This window comes from Sturnus vulgaris, chromosome 7 (genome assembly GCF_052056855.1).
Source record: "Sturnus vulgaris isolate bStuVul1 chromosome 7, bStuVul1.hap1, whole genome shotgun sequence".
Classification (NCBI taxonomy): domain Eukaryota; kingdom Metazoa; phylum Chordata; class Aves; order Passeriformes; family Sturnidae; genus Sturnus; species Sturnus vulgaris.
Window position 1 is genome coordinate 5,795,489 of NC_142249.1, and position 15,882 is coordinate 5,811,370.

General features: G+C 45.6%; 1 protein-coding gene across 4 annotated transcripts in view; it reads left to right on the plus strand.

The window, feature by feature from the left end:
* The first annotated feature begins 4,471 nt into the window (after positions 1-4,471).
* Positions 4,472-15,882, plus strand: part of FN1 (fibronectin 1) — a 52,519-nt gene continuing 41,108 nt past the window's right edge. For all 4 annotated transcript variants that reach the window (XM_014881987.2, XM_014881989.2, XM_014881990.2 and 1 more), the window contains exons 1-10: positions 4,472-4,677; positions 4,910-5,038; positions 6,516-6,653; positions 8,452-8,583; positions 8,784-8,921; positions 11,247-11,405; positions 12,792-12,992; positions 13,446-13,625; positions 15,106-15,282; positions 15,700-15,852. In XM_014881987.2, coding sequence (XP_014737473.1) covers positions 4,518-4,677; positions 4,910-5,038; positions 6,516-6,653; positions 8,452-8,583; positions 8,784-8,921; positions 11,247-11,405; positions 12,792-12,992; positions 13,446-13,625; positions 15,106-15,282; positions 15,700-15,852 — 1,567 coding nt within the window. In that variant the 5' untranslated portion in view covers positions 4,472-4,517. The remainder of the gene's footprint in view (positions 4,678-4,909; positions 5,039-6,515; positions 6,654-8,451; positions 8,584-8,783; positions 8,922-11,246; positions 11,406-12,791; positions 12,993-13,445; positions 13,626-15,105; positions 15,283-15,699; positions 15,853-15,882) is intronic.

Sequence of the window (15,882 nt, forward strand, 5' to 3'; positions counted from 1 at the left end):
ACTGTTGCCCTTTCATTAAAAGAAGAAACCCCTTTATTAGTCAAAAGTTGAATTATTGTTAGAAACCCGTAATGACTAAATAAAAACAGCCAACATAATGTGAGGAGGGCAGACATCATCTGGGAGATGGAACAGCCCTCGAGACAAAATAATTCCAACTCTGCCTAAAATAACATTTTTCAAGAGCTAGCCCCACTGTTCTTGGTATGGGACACCAAGCCAGGTCCCACAGTCCCAATCAGCGGGGCTCGTGACACATCCTGAAACACCGACTCAGACTTCCAGAGCTGGCCTGAGAGTTCCCAGAAGTGCTGCAGAACTCCCTGTAGGGGCATCAGGATGGGGCATCTAAAGGATTTAGGGCAACATGGGTAGGTTTCAGGCATCTGTGAAAGTTTCTGCCAACCATCCCAAATGTGATGGAGAACAGGTTTTCAGCTCTTTGAAGCTGGTGCTGCCCATCTCGAAGCTTCACTGGGAATGAGGGACTGTCCCATGTCATTTACCTGCCTATTCCCGTTGTCGTGGGTCTAATGAGAGTTCTCATTTTTGCTGATGTTTTGGAAACAGGAAGCGTGTCAGGATCTCAGTTTCTGTTCTTAAATCACTAGTGTGTGATGTAAACACCTCATTGAAAGTCAGGACAACAAACAAACAAACAAACAACCTGAAAGCCCCAGGAGAACTCCTCTAGCTGGGAAAGAACGGAAATCTCTTCCCCCATGCCCTCCAAAGCTGCTCCCCTGATTTTGCAGGGAGTGGCTCACGAGGGTTAAACGCCTGGGGCTGACAGTACTGCAGACTCTAATGCAAAACAAGAGCTGTGGCTGCAAACTTCTCAACACTGACACACTACAACAATTTGGGTAGACCAAACTGAATATCCTAATCCACGGATAGCTAGAGAAAGGAAATGCGTTTTGTTCTTTTTTTTTTTTGTGTGTGTTCATGACACCGAACAACTCGCTGGGAAGGACTAGGGAGGAGGGAGAAGAGAAGGAATTTCCACGGAGAGTGCCAAAGATGCAATTAATGTCCTGTCAGGGAGCATTTATACCCGATGAAATCCACTCCTGTGCTGAGAGCCTGCATAAAGTTACGTGTCCCTGAAGTTGCAGCTAACGGGCAGAAGGAATGGATTTCATTTCAAGAGCGATGTTCCGGATTCCTGGACGGGACACCCAGCAGTGAATGAAGCACTGTGCAGTAGAGCCTCAGCAGCCTTGAAGTGAATTTTGCTGTGACCTAACAAAAACCACAGACTCGAAATTGTGATGATTCAGAAATTTTCAGCTCGCAACAGGGGTTCTTGCAAAATATTTGGGAACTGCAGGAAGTGTTTAATGGTCTCCCTATGTCAAGGAGAGGAATCCTGACCTTTTCTCTTCATGATTCTTTTTCCTCATAAGCAATAATTTTAAAAGGAGATAATTAAGCTTGAGTGTCCTTTTTTTCGAAAGTTGCTTATGGAATAACAAGTGCCTTGGACTGGTCCTTTATTTACTGATTCATCCTCTCTTTGCTGTTGGAATTTGCTGAAGAATGGCTACAGGGACACACCATGCTCCCTGTCACACGCGTGGCTCCTCACAAGTGTGTGCAGTAAAGGAAATCAAGTTGAGAGGTTTATCTGCAGAGCAATACAATGGAGCAACAGAAGTCAGGAGAACCTTATAAGGGTATGTGCCTTTCCTAGCCAAGAGTCAAAAAGGTAGGACTTCAGCAGGAAAAAAAATGTGAATAGACCAAGAACATGAATCAGAATACCAATGGCTAAAGCAGAGGTTTGGGACATTCCTAATCCTTATTTGGATGCAGAACCCATGAACGGGTGGTTTATAAATTCAAACTGATGTCATCTGAAGGAAGACTTCAGGTGAATCTTCCTTTCATTTCCTGTTAGCTTGAGGGACAAACTGACAGAGGAGAAGACAAAGCAGCTACATCCATTTCCTGAAATAAATAAGAGACATCTCACAAAGTTTAACAGCATGCAATATAATAATTACGACATGCCTGTGTCATAATTACTGTCAGAGATTCCTTTAAAAAAGAAACCAGGCTGTTCCAAATCATCTTGAAATACTACTCATAAGACTATTTCTGCCAACTTGTAAATGATGGCTATGCAAGAAACTAATTTGAGCAGCACTGGAAATTGTAATTTTGTTTTGTGTGCTCCCAGTAATGTTTTCTCAAACAGGGATCTTACATTTGTCGCTGTATTTGTGTAACTAATTCTGTGGAAAGCATTAGACACAGTCACATGTTTGCTGACACTGTCTTTTCTCATTCAAATTTCAGACAATACAATTTTCAGTTTGTGTAAATACTTATACTGCCTTTGAATACCAAAGTGCAGTGCAAAATGGCATGAAGTGGACTTAAAATAGACAGAAATGAGGTCAATATCAATAGTTTAAACTTCATGGGAACTATACTTGATACATGAACCTTTTATATGCCACTTGCAAGTAACTGCTAAAAGCAATTATTTCTTCCTCATGTTTGCTTATTCCACTACATCCTGTTCCTTAGGTACTTAGCTCTTACATTTAAGCAGGTTTCCCTGAGCAAATTTTACATATCATAACCCTCCTGTCCTTGAAGACTTCTCGTAACCCTTTCCTTTTCCATGCCAATTGAGCTTAATTAGCAGCTTGAATCAGCAGCAGGATCTGTTCACGCATTCATTGGCTCCATACTCAGTAACTGGAAAAATGACCTCAAATTGCCTCCTCGTTGCATGTATGTGTTTCCTAGGATGGAAACTCCTCTTTTCCATTGATTTCCACTCAGTAGTTGTCCTTTGGAGCAGGCTAGGTAAAGTTCATCCAACGCTCCAACAGCAACATTTTCTGACTATGTGCTTTTCACCTGGCTTTTATCAGAGAATTCCAGACATAAGGTGGAATGTGAGATGGAATTTGAGGATGACACGTCATATCTTAGGTCTCAGAAAAGCAGGAACAGTTTTCTGAAAGCAGGTCTTAATTTCAAGAAACTGGATATTTACTGGTTTACAGTGTCCCACATCAAAAGCTAATACTCTCCCTTGCTGTGGGCACCTTAGTTCTATGAATATTATGAGAGATAATGTGTGTCTGGTGACTCAAAAAAAAAAAAATAGATACATTTTTTTAAAAGGCAGTGCAGGGGATCTAAAAATAAAAATTAGGAAAGGTGGGAATTAGCTCACCTCAATTGCCGGGTCAGGTTTCAATTTCCAGTAAGTTTTCAGCAGAGTAACTTGTGTAAATGTATCTGTGGCCACTCCTCATCCAGGGGAAATTTCCTTGAAAACAGATACCTGACATCACAACTCTGTGTTTTCCTGGAACTGAGCACGCTCTGGATCAGTACTCTGCCTACTGAGTCTTCATCCCAAGAGTGATATTACTGCTGGCATGTCAGTAAAGAGAACACGGTGGGCTTGCAGGAAGTGGAACCAGAACGTGGTGCTCAGCATGCATGGAGAACTCTTATGGAGAGCTGTGCATGTTCACCTTAAAGATGTCTGGAAACACCGTGGGCTATTTCATACCCAGGTTTGTCTGAAGAGTTGATTTTATACATCAGGAACTTCAGCAGACTTTTTACATTAACAATCCCTTTGCCAAGACAAAATATGTGTGAGAAGCATGAAAATGGTTATCAACACAACCTTCCTGTATGATCTGAACTTGGGTGCTGGTACCAGAATGGGGCATGTACTGGGCTGTGTTCACTGGCAGCTTGAGAGCCACACTTACTGTGCACACACTCTACTTGGCAATATTCCTTCAAACTAGGGAAAAGAAACACCCCCAAAGCAGCAGAGATGCCCATGGGAAAAAGACAGATGGAAGAGGTTGACAAAATTTGTGTACAGCAGGGTTATATTAGGGGATCACACTGAGGAACCCTTCTACTTTATAAAGGTTCAATACCTAGTATTTCTTTTTTTCACTTTTCTTTTGTTCTCAGAGTTGATTTTGGACACCAAGAAATAAAGGCAAAGAAAGAGGGTGTTACATTTATTTTGAATGGAATGCAATGACACCGATTTTTCCAAGCGAGGTGTGAAAGCTTTTAACCTTGAGTTGCCAGCAGTAGATAAAACATCACTCAGGGTTTCTATTTCCAACCCGTATGTTACACCTCACCTTCTCCCCCTGTGCAGAACATTACTCCTCCCGAACGGAGCAGTATCCGCTTACAGGCAGCGCTGCTCCAAGGGGGAAAAAAAAAAGAAAAGTTTGCCTCTCCCCTCAAAAAAAGCCATTTTGTTCAGCCAGATGTTCTACAAAATGGCACGGCCGCTGTGCTTGAGGGGGGCCGGGCCTCCCACCCCGGCGGGGCTCGGCGGGGCGGTGGCGGCCCCCGCCCGGCCCCCGGCGGCGCCGAGGCCAATGGGCGCTGGGGCGGCGGCGGCCGCCTCCTCCCGCCCAGCCCGCCCTATATAGCGCCCGGGCAGCGGCGCCGTGCCGTCCGTCGGGCTGTCCGTGCCGAGCCGTGCCCAGCCCAGCCGTGCCAGGATGCCGGGCCGCACCGTGTGGCGGCTGGCGCTGCTCGCCCTTTGCCTGGGGGCCGCGGCGGCCGGGGGGGGACAGCGGCGCGGAGCCGGCGGCAAGAGCCGGCGGCAGGCGCAGACACAAACCACCTCGCTGCCGCAGGGCAGCGCCGCGCAGGGAAAGCGTGAGTACCGCCCGCGGGCAGGGCAGGGCACGGGGCTGGGCACGGCGGCGCCGGTGGCCCCGGGGGGCTTTGTGTGACCCCCGCGCTCGCCCTTAGCCGCCCCTCCGCTCGGCGCACCCGCACACGTGTGCGCCCCGCGCCCCTTCCCTCCCGGCTGCTGCCCTCGGTAGCGCCGAACTTTGCGTTCTCTTGCCCTTCTGCATCCCCATTCCTCCTCCTCCTGTCCCCCCAGAGACCTGCTATGACAATGGACGGTACTATCAGATAAACCAGCAGTGGGAGCGCACTTACCTGGGGAACACTCTGGTCTGTACCTGCTACGGTGGGAGCCGAGGGTTCAACTGCGAGAGCAAGCCCGAACGTAAGTTGGTGGCCCCTTTTGTCTGCGGCGAGACCCCAGCGCGGCTTTTGGTGCCGAGTAAGCCAAGCCTTGTACGAGTTAGGGCTGGCAGCCCAGCTTTTCCGCTGAAGTTTGGTGCTTAGGGTCAGTAATGGGATCTACACTCAATTACACTGAAGATCTGGCTTGGGATTTTAAGAAATGCTTTTCATTAGTGATGGGCCTGCCACCAGAACCCTGAGCCAAACATCACTCATCTCTCTGGAGGATTGGATCTAAACATTAATTTTGGAGCCAACCTCTTCTTTATAATGAACTGAACTGACTCCTGGACTCGCACGGGGAAGTTCAAATCTGGAGTCACTTTGCAGCTCTGGCTCTGCTCTGTTCGATTGCTTCACCCCAACTTTTCATAGCTGTGCAGTGTCGTCAGCTTGTTTAAAAATATTTCAACTTACAACTTTCCACAGCCTCCCGGCCGTGCTGTGAGCTTTCTATAATTGAGTGTAAAATGAGATTGTTTAGTCTGTGCAGAGAAAGTTTAGGGGACAGAAAAAAGTTTAAATGCAAGGTCTGCTGGAGGATGTACTCTCCAGGATTCGGTGTAGTTCAGTTTATCAGATGCAATCTATCTGTATTTATTGGTCTGAAGCCACTGGTTTGCCATAATTCCTTTATGTTGCTCTGGAAATAGAAGAGATGAAAAACTGGTTCCTGGCTGACAGTGCTCATGTAGGACAGATGTGAGCATCTCAGCCCTGTCTGTTCTGCAAAGTTTGTGTGCTGCCTGCCTTATGGCTGGAGTATTTTAACTCAGTTTTTACTCAGACTCCTTACTCTGTAAAAGAGGGTTCAATCTACTTTTCCTTTCCCTGTAGAGTTCCCTGAGTTTTACAGTTTTGAAGTCCAGTAGGGAGTTTTCCTTATGACACAATGAACTTTATCTGCCCAGCAGTGAAGAAAGTTGTTGTGCTTCACATCTTGAGTCTGGTGCCAGCACTGATGTTCTGTAATCACTAACCTATGCATGAGTGTGAGCAATACACAAGCAGTGAACTTTGCTGTTGACTTTGGTGGGCCTGCTGCAGAATTTGGGATTAATCTACTCAGTTTTTGCTAAGTCAGAGCAAGGAGGATTAACATGACAAAGACACAGTTTCCAGGGGTTCTTTGCTCCCTCCTGTCTTCTCTGCTGTTGTCTTCAAACAGCTGGGATTGATGTTTTCAGGCATGCCTGCCATGTGCAACTTTTGGTTCCCTGAGGGAGGGAAGAAGAGGTTGAGGCTGTTGAGCATAATGGGGGCCTTGAGGGGGCAAATTTCACCCAACTTCCTTTGCTGTTTTGTCCCATGAGGAAAGAGAAGACTGATAGGCATTTTTCCCAAGGAAAAAAAATGGAGTATCTGTGTGAGGAGGCAAGGAATGTGTTTCTGTTGACTGAATGTCTTACTGGTGTCATTACATGAAGATGATTATTTAAATTTTTTTTCCCTTGTAGCTGAAGAGACCTGCTTTGACAAATACACTGGATCCACCTACCGAGTTGGGGAGACCTATGAGCGCCCCAAGGACTCCATGATCTGGGACTGTACTTGCATTGGAGCTGGACGTGGGAGAATCAGCTGCACCATTGCCAGTACGTAACAGAGCCTGTTCCTAGAGCTATTGTTCCTTAGTGTCATATTTTCCAGAGCAATTTACACAGTATTCCCAGTGCTTGTTAGCCACAGTTGCATGAGGTTTAATCGAAAGCTCACTAAAGCTTTGGATTTAAAAGTCTTTGCCCCATGTTTGTAGATTTGCACAACCAAACTTCTCTTTTATTTAGGAGGTCAAGTGCTACGTGAGAAAATATGGGCCAAAAATTGTTAGTGTCCACCCATACAGGCTGATAATTTATTATGTACAAGAGTGTGTTACATCTTCACAGGTACAATTGTAAAACTATTTTTTGACTGGCAAAAAGTCTGCTCTGCAGCTGATGGGTTGAAATAACACCATCAGCATTAATGGGACTGCTTGGAATAAGTGATAATAAATGAATGCCACCTGAGAGCCAATCCTTCGTCCTCCAAAAATGTCACTCAACACTTGTCTGTAAGGGAACTGGCATTTCATATCCAGACAGCAGCTTAACATGTTTCTGCAACTCCTTTTTCACTTGCCTGACCCATACTTTCCTCTTGCTCTTCCCTCTCTTCCCATGGTCCTTTCTCCCCAGCTCCCCTTTCACGTCTCTGTCTGGAAATCCTTTCCCTATTGAGTCACTGAATTGTTCACAATTTCCCTTCAGTTCATAATTGGACTTTCTGTGAGTACAGAGGAAGATTGCTGTGTGTCAGGATTTTTAGACTGAGATTTCAAAGTCTCTGAGGTACCTTTTGAGAAAAGTCTTGCTGTTAAAAGTATCCAGTTTCTTGTTTAAGAGACACATGCAGATCCTAGTGGTGTTGCCACAGAGGACTCGGAAACCAGCCATCATTGTAGCATGGGAAAAAAATAATGCATTAAATCTAACAAGTATAGCTGGAGCCCTTCTGAATTTAATGGCATTTTATTGGGCAGGGATGATAAGTGTTGTAAGAAAAAGAGTCAGTAAGGAAATTGCGAGTGTAAGAGCAGCCTTGTTTCCTCATCATCAGTCTGGTTTAGAGCTCACTGGAGAGTCTCACTGACTGCAACTGGCTTTGAATCAATCTTCAGAGCTCTGAGATTCCCTGCTTTCAGAAATGAGCCCACAAAACATTTTACTGGCTCTTAATAAATGGTGGGATATAGGTGTTTTTTCTTTTTTTTATTTTCTTGGCCTCTTTCAAATAAACAAACCCTGTGTATGTGAACTGCCCTGCACCATGGGCCTGCACTGCCTCAGAGCTGTGGGGCACTGATGGGCTGGAATCTGCCTTTCCAGGACAGTTTCCAAACCCCAGAAGAGGTCTGATTTCCCACTGGGCTGTCACACTAAGCACCTCCTTATCCATCCACGTGCTATCCTGGCCACCATGTCCCTCATGAATGGCTGCAGAGAGGCCCAAGTGGCATTACTCAAACAAGACTGAGGCAAACCCTGTCTCACCAGCCCTCAGCCTGAGAGCTGGGTCTGAGCGAGAAACAGCACCTCATCACTCCTTGGAATTCCCTTTTCACCAGCCAGGCTCTGGCTGTGGTTTGGAACATGGAGAGGGAAGAGGACAGGGCTTTGGAAGTCCAGAAAATGGCAGGCACCAACAGTAAAAGGGCGGGTGCCAGTGCAAAGTGTTGAGCGCCATTTTGCAGGCTGCTGTCCCCCCTCACTCTCCTCAATGTCCCTCTTCCTCCTTGCTGCCCCTTACCCCAGCTGACCCTCTTTGCTCTGGCCAGATGGCCCTTACCTTGTCACCACCATGCTGTCTCTGGTGTGTCCTTCACCTGGGCTCTCCTGTCTCCCACCCCAGATCGCTGCCATGAGGGTGGCCAGTCTTACAAGATCGGTGACACATGGCGCCGGCCCCACGAAACGGGCGGCTACATGCTGGAGTGTGTGTGCCTGGGCAATGGCAAGGGCGAGTGGACCTGCAAACCTGTGGGTGAGTGGCTGCTCCTTCCTTCTCCCTCAGCACCCTCAGGGTCTGTGAGCCCTTTCTCCTTTGTCCTCCCTGAGGGTGTCCGGGTGTGGGACTGCTCTCCTTGTCCTCCCTGAGGGTGTCCCGGTGTGGGACTGCTCTCCTTGTCCTCCCTGAGGGGTGGGAATGTCCTGGGTGGGCTCTGATCTGCTTTCCCCTCACAGCTGAGCGATGCTACGACAACACGGCCGGGACCTCGTACGTGGTGGGAGAGACGTGGGAGAAGCCATACCAGGGCTGGATGATGGTGGACTGCACCTGCCTGGGTGAGGGCAGCGGCCGCATCACCTGCACCTCCAGAAGTAAGTGCCAGCCTGGTAGCTGCCAGCTGATCCACTTTATCTATCTTACTTTTTCTTTTTTTTTGTTTATTTTCTCATCCTGCATGGGAAAGTTATTCCTGTGGAATTAACAGTAGTTTGAGAGGGGTGGCCATCCCCTGAGAAATGGCGGGGAGCAGAGAAGGGAGAGAGGCCTGTGTGGTGCCCCAGTCACCGTGCATGATAGCTCCCCAGTGCTGCTCATAATCAGCTGGATTATTTAGGAATTTAATCTCATGGAGAGAGAAAGGTTTAAGGAATCTCTGTGTTAGCTAAGCCACAGCCAGGCATTTCCCAGAAAATCAGGGAAATTGCTTTGCCCATGAAATGGCAGAGGGTTTAGCCTTGGGTGTCCATTTCTGTGCTTTCAAGGAGCCTTCCGAGGGACAATTGAGTGGTTTTTAAGCTAAATACCATTTACAACAGCAGGATCTGCAAGATTAAAATATTTTCTTACTTCTTTCTCTCTATTACTCTTTAATTGATGTGTTAGCTAAACCAGAGTTTGTTTTGCCTGCTCTTCTATCTTGCCTATCGCTTTTCCCGCTCCAGCAGCACAGGTGATTTATAAAAAAAGCTTTTGCATCATTGAGGGACATTACCGTAAATACTCCATTTTATTTGTGTTTGCAGAGCAAACAGGACTTTTAGAACCCGAAATCTTGCTTGTTTATTGACCTTCTGTTGCAGTCCTGTTAGCTCCACCACAGTGCTTACTTCTGTCTCAGGTTTATACCAGTTGCCTCAAGAAAATTTAACTTTGTACCTTACACCTTGGCTATGCAAGGTTTGAGAAACTCTTCTGAGGCCTTTCAGTTGCCTTGGGGCACACAAAGAATCATTTTTGCTGATATAAACAGCAGACCTGTAAAGAATAAGACACTAAGGAGGGTTGAGATTAAAATGGAAGGTCTGGAGAGACTTGGTCAAGAAATAAGATATAAAAATCAATCCAGCCTTGACAATATTAAGTCTGTTAAAGACATATGGGGGAAAAAAATCATTAGCTGTCAAATGGAAATGAATAAAACAGAATGTGTTGTTTTTGAATTTTGGAGGACTTATTATTACTAATAAAATGGTTTTGGCAGTAGCTTTCTTTCCATAACTCAGGTCTGTGCTGTTGTGTCATGGGGGAAATTGCAATATAAGGACCTGTTCATTTTTCATTTTGTCTTCCAATTACATTTGAATAGAGAAATTCAAATTTACGTGTATAAAATGATACCTCTAGCCCACAAAATGGCATTACACTTCAAGTGTGTGCTGCTATTACATATCTTTTATGGCCAGCATTTTCCAGAATCACAGCTGGTTGCTTCAGTGACATTTCAGCTTTTCATTGAGAAGAGTGTCCATTAGACACATTTTTTTCACATTTGCAAAATTGCATGATGAATACCTCACCAATTTACCATACTTCTGGCAAATGCTCAATTTCTGGCCATTCTAGCAGTTTGAATTAGTAACATGTTTTCTACATTCACATTCTATCCCATGTGCTCTCTCAGTGGCAATCTGGCTTAATGCATTTGTCCTTCCACAGTTCTTCATAAATCCTTGTTCATTGATCTGTGATTATATTTGAGCCACTGTATCAAGTTTCCCTTGAATAAGAAGGTGAAATGTTATAATGGAAGAAGAACTAGTTAATCCATGTGGATCTGGCATCCAGACAAAAGTAGTTTGTTGTGCTGTCCTTTGAACCCATTTGCTCAATTCATTGGGGGCTGTGGGTTATTAAAGAGATTTAGGAAGTCTGGTACTCCTGGTATTACTTGAGCAGCTTGTATTCACTGCAGCTTCTTTTGGAAGAAATGGGATTATATGTATTGCCCTGAGACAGATTTTAGTCCCTTTCAGATGAGAGAGAGCTCTGAACTTGAACTGTGCCCTGTGTATAGTGTGAAATGACCAAGCTGCAAAGACTCCTGTTTTGTTTTTTTTCTTAAAAGCAGAAAAAGGTCATTAAAACAAGTTTAGCTTTAAAGGCATGTGCTAGACAGAATGGGTTTAGGATGGCCTCAAAAAGTATCTCATTTTGACAATGGCTGCAAAGTGAAAGCACAGTTCAGGAAATGAATGGAAATCTTTCCTTAAGTGAAGCACCAGGATTTTGGGATGCTCTCAGCTTGTGCAATTGAGTGCATGTAGGAATTGCAATAGTAGGCTCCAGAGAATGAGGTGGGCCTTTCATTTAGGTTTTAAAGGATGAGGTTGTTTGATAGAGTTGGTGGTGGATTGCTGGAAAGTGCCCAGTGATGCCACCCAGGGCAGGCCCAGCTGAGAGTCCCATTCCTCCCACAGATCGCTGCAATGACCACGACACCAAGACTTCCTACAGGATTGGAGACAACTGGAGCAAGAAGGATAACCGTGGGAACTTGCTGCAGTGTGTCTGCACTGGGAATGGCAGAGGAGAGTGGAAATGTGAGAGACACACGTCCCTGCACACCACCAGCACTGGTAAGTGGGGCACTGTGGCATGGAATGAAGGGAAGGGGAAAATTAATGCCACATTTTGACAGCTTAGGACTTGAATTGTTCCATCCTAATTCAAGTATTTTGGAGTCTTGTCTGAGAAAGATCAGCAAAGAGGGTCAGAGTTCAGAAGATGCTCCTTGTTTGTGTGTGTGGAGATAAGATTAATTGGTACCTTGTTTCCATGCACAAATGGGGCTGGCACATACAGATGGGATTGCCTGCACAGTCACAGGGCAGTAAATCACATCCAGGGCCCTGCATCCACAGGAACTATCTTTGCCTTGGGAACATGGCACTCTGAGTTAATGTTTGAACTTTATGTATTTGCCTCAGGGTAACTTTCTTGAAATGTCCTTTATTTAAACCCCATTGAGACCATCTGGTTTCTTTGACATGATAAATACACCTACTAATGGCTGAGCTTAAAAAAACCCAAAAATGTCAAGGAATGTATACAATGCTGTGTAATAAGTGTACATGAGATAGCTTGTAATTTCAGTATGAAATATTGCCTAGTTTACAGGTAGCATGTTTTTTGTGCCCAAGGTTTAAATCTTCAGCTCCTAAATTCTTTTTTTTTGTCATTTTAAGGATCTAGGTTTCTTATCAGTGAGTGCAATGTAGAACTTCTGTTTTCCTGCAGTGCCTGCACTAAATTTTTCTTGGTAAATGACTTTTAACCGTTTGGTACCATCAGGTTAACTTAAAACTCTCAGAAGGTCTAAACTTGTGTAACACTTCAAGGGTGCCAGTATTTTGTTTCCATTGTTACTTCTATTTCAGCAGAGCTGAATTTGTGGAGGTTCCTGTGGGAAAAATGTAGCAAATATTTATATGATGTAGACAACAACAAGCCTCTGTCTCTCAGTATTATTCCAAGTGATAATGTGCCAAAAACTTTGATTCAAAATTTAAAATGTTTTGAGTAAAAGGAAACATTTTAAGTTTATTATTCTTATTTTTCAATGAAAAATTCAAAATTAATCCTTTCATCCTTATCTCCCTACTTCCTTGGTAACTTTTATTCTCTGGTCACTGATCTTGATTTTTCTATTAGACATTTCCTTCAACTAATATATTTTTTTTTAAATTTGTTTTCTAAATAATTGCTATGAAAAACAGTTTCTAAATCCTTTCAAAAGCCACTCTGCAGGGTTGGAAACCGGAGGCTGTCATTAGCAGAAAGGGGGAGTCATTCTTCTAATTTTGAAATGTGCCGAGTGGAATAATTAAGCCGCGTCTCGGGAAGCTTAAGAGTGTCGTGCCTTCCGTCTGATGGAGTGCCTGAGGTTTTATTATCTCAGCATTTAATGGCAGCCTTCTGCTGCTGAGCTTTGTGTGCCACATGTCCCCTGTGTTGTGCTGCAGGCTCTGGCTCCCCCAGCATCACGAACGTGCAGACGGCGCTGTACCAGCCCCAGCCACAGCAGCCCCAGCCCCAGCCCTACGGCCAGTGCATCACGGACAACGGCGTCGTCTACTCCGTGGGCATGCAGTGGCTCAAGACACAGGGCAGCCAGCAAATGCTCTGCACCTGCCTGGGCAACGGAGTCAGCTGCCAGGAGATAGGTATGAGTTGGGATGTAGTGCCTGCTCCCTCCAATGACAGTCCTAGAGACTGTCCTGTGGCTTCATTTCCAAGTAGAACTCTGTGTGTGTGTCAGAGATGTCCTCTGATGGAGAAAGGTGCAAGGGGGGAAGAAATGGTTTGGTTATTTGAAGCCTGGTTCTTTAGGGCAGGAATGTTTCCCAGTGAGCTATATATAACCTGCTGAGGGGAAACAGAGCCCTTGGGGAGCAGCATTAGTAATTTTATTCAAATGGAGCTGCAATAATATATGTTTGGAAAAGAATGTAAAAGAATGCCGCAGCTATGGAGCTGTGCGTTGGTGTGTATTGGCCTGGCTCCATGGCAGTTAACATGGGTTCCCAGCAGCCAGCGACTTGGGTGCTGTTTTAGAGCCCTGAGATTTGGGGATTGCTTCAAACCTTCAATCTAATGCTGTGATTTTCCTTTTGAAGCTGTGACCCAAACATATGGTGGCAATTCTGATGGAGAGCCCTGTGTGCTGCCTTTCACCTACGATGGAAGGACCTTCTATTCGTGCACCACCGAAGGCCGCACGGATGGGCACTTCTGGTGCAGCACCACTTCCAACTTCGAGCAGGACAGGAGATACTCCTTCTGTACTGAGCAGAATGGTGAGTTCCTCTCAGAGGATCTTCTCACGCATGTGAGCCTGGTGTGGGGATAGAGGAAGGAGCAGAGGACACAGGAACAGGCTGCCTGACCAATCCCAGTAGTCTGGAAGGCCACAAAGCGGTGCTGTGAATGGAGGGCTGCCTAATGACAGAGCACGTGTATGCTCTTGGCATCTTTGGAGGGTGCTACAGATGTACCCTTTGAGTCTCTGTCCTCTGAGCTGACCTTAGAGTAGGAGTACCTGGTCATGGTGGAGCTTTGGCCCAAAGGATGCTTATCTTTGGCTTTGCTCGGGTGTTGCTTCAAGCAATGCCCATATTAGGCTGCAAAGAGGAGGATATCCATGGAGTACAGTCTGTGCTGTCCTGTCACTCCCTCCATCCTTGCTATTTAGCCAGGCTGCCATATATAGCAGTGATCTTCATGTGATTTGTGGTCACTGATCAAGAGCTGGGGTATGACTAAGGCAGCAGCATTCCCTCTTGTCTGTGGATGGTCAGTGTTCCCTTCACAGCACACATCTGCCTACCTGTGTGGTTGCACTTCCTGGAGTGCCTGTCAGACATCCATGGAGCATTGTGCAGGCAGCTTCTTGGGATCTGACCTTGGAAAGAATATTTCGTGTTCCCACATGAAAATACTGTTCCTTACACTGTATAGACACGTTTTTAAAAATTCAGTTTTACTTTGGTTGTTTTCTTCCCCGATAAAAGTCAAGCCTTTCTCTACAGGGTATATAATACTTTCTTTTCTAAAAAACAAACTAACTAACCCCCAAAAACACCCAAACACTGTCCCTGTCCATGCACACACTCATGTTTTAGAGAGGTTTCTTGTGATACTCTCTGGGAAGGAGAAATGTGATACAGAAAAATCTCAGTAGATGTCTTCTTCTCCAGTATTTGTAAAGCAGAGTTGCTCAAGAGGTGATTAGTTCAGGTAGATTACAGCCCTCTTTCCACTGCTGCTTGCAAAACATGAGGCTTCCAGCCTGCAGAGAGGTTTTGGCTTGTCCTGTTGTACATAACTGAACTGTAACCCTTTCCTGAGGGTGAAATCTTCCCTCAGAGCTAAAGAGCACCACTGGGAAATGGCTCCAGTGATATAATACCGAAGGTATTTCATATACAGAGGTATGCTGAGAGCTGTGAGTTTATTTCATTCCCTAGGCCTTGGGAGAAGGATCTACAAAGCTACTTCCCAAACACAGTAGGTCTTGTTTTTCCCTGTTTCCTGGGAATTCCCATGGCTGGCTCTGCAGCTCGTTCCAGAGCAAAGCTTGAACTGAACTGACCTTGTGCAAAGCTTACGTTTCCACATCTGAATTAATTAAAGCCAAGAAAAGAGGCCTGTGGATTATATACAGGGCAGACGTGGGAAAAAGTAATGCTAGTGGTTTGTTTTCCAAGCTCTTCCATGCATGCTAAGAGAGAGTGCAGGCTGAATTTGCATCTTTCCTCTTTTCATTTTTTTGTACAGTTTTGGTCCAGACACGTGGTGGCAATTCCAATGGTGCTCTGTGCCACTTCCCCTTCCTGTACAACAACCGCAACTACACCGACTGTACTTCCGAGGGACGGAGGGACAACATGAAGTGGTGTGGGACCACGGAGAACTACGATGCCGACCAGAAGTTTGGGTTCTGCCCCATGGCTGGTAAGGCTGAGAGCCATAAAGAGGTTATGGAGCACCTGCATGTGCTTCTTTGAGCTGCGAAGTGAAGACCTCTCTGTTGGTCAGATACTGATGACTTGTAATGAGCTGTGTCTCAGCCCAAAGCCCTTTAAGGCATTTCTGCAGTGTCCTCTGTGTGTTCTCTAGCAGAGATGTAGCCAGTGTCAGGAGAAGGCAATTTTCATTACTTCTTTGCTACAAGCCTGTGGCAGGCATGCTCTTCAGCTGGTGCAAACTGGTGTAGATCTGCTGGAGAAGCTAAATTTGAGTGTGTGCCTAAAATTTCCTTGTTAAGATGCAGAAACCACAACCTTGTGTGGGGGGGCATTGCAAATGGTCTCAGTCCTCAAGATCTAAATTCTGGCTTCATAAATATCCTCTTGCTTTCTTCTCACGCAGCCCATGAAGAAATCTGCACAACCAATGATGGTGTCATGTACCGTGTTGGGGACCAGTGGGATAAGCAGCATGACATGGGCCACATGATGAGATGTACTTGTGTAGGAAATGGCCGTGGAGAATGGACCTGCATTGCCTATTCACAGCTCAGAGGTACTGATTTTCATGTTGATATCACCACTT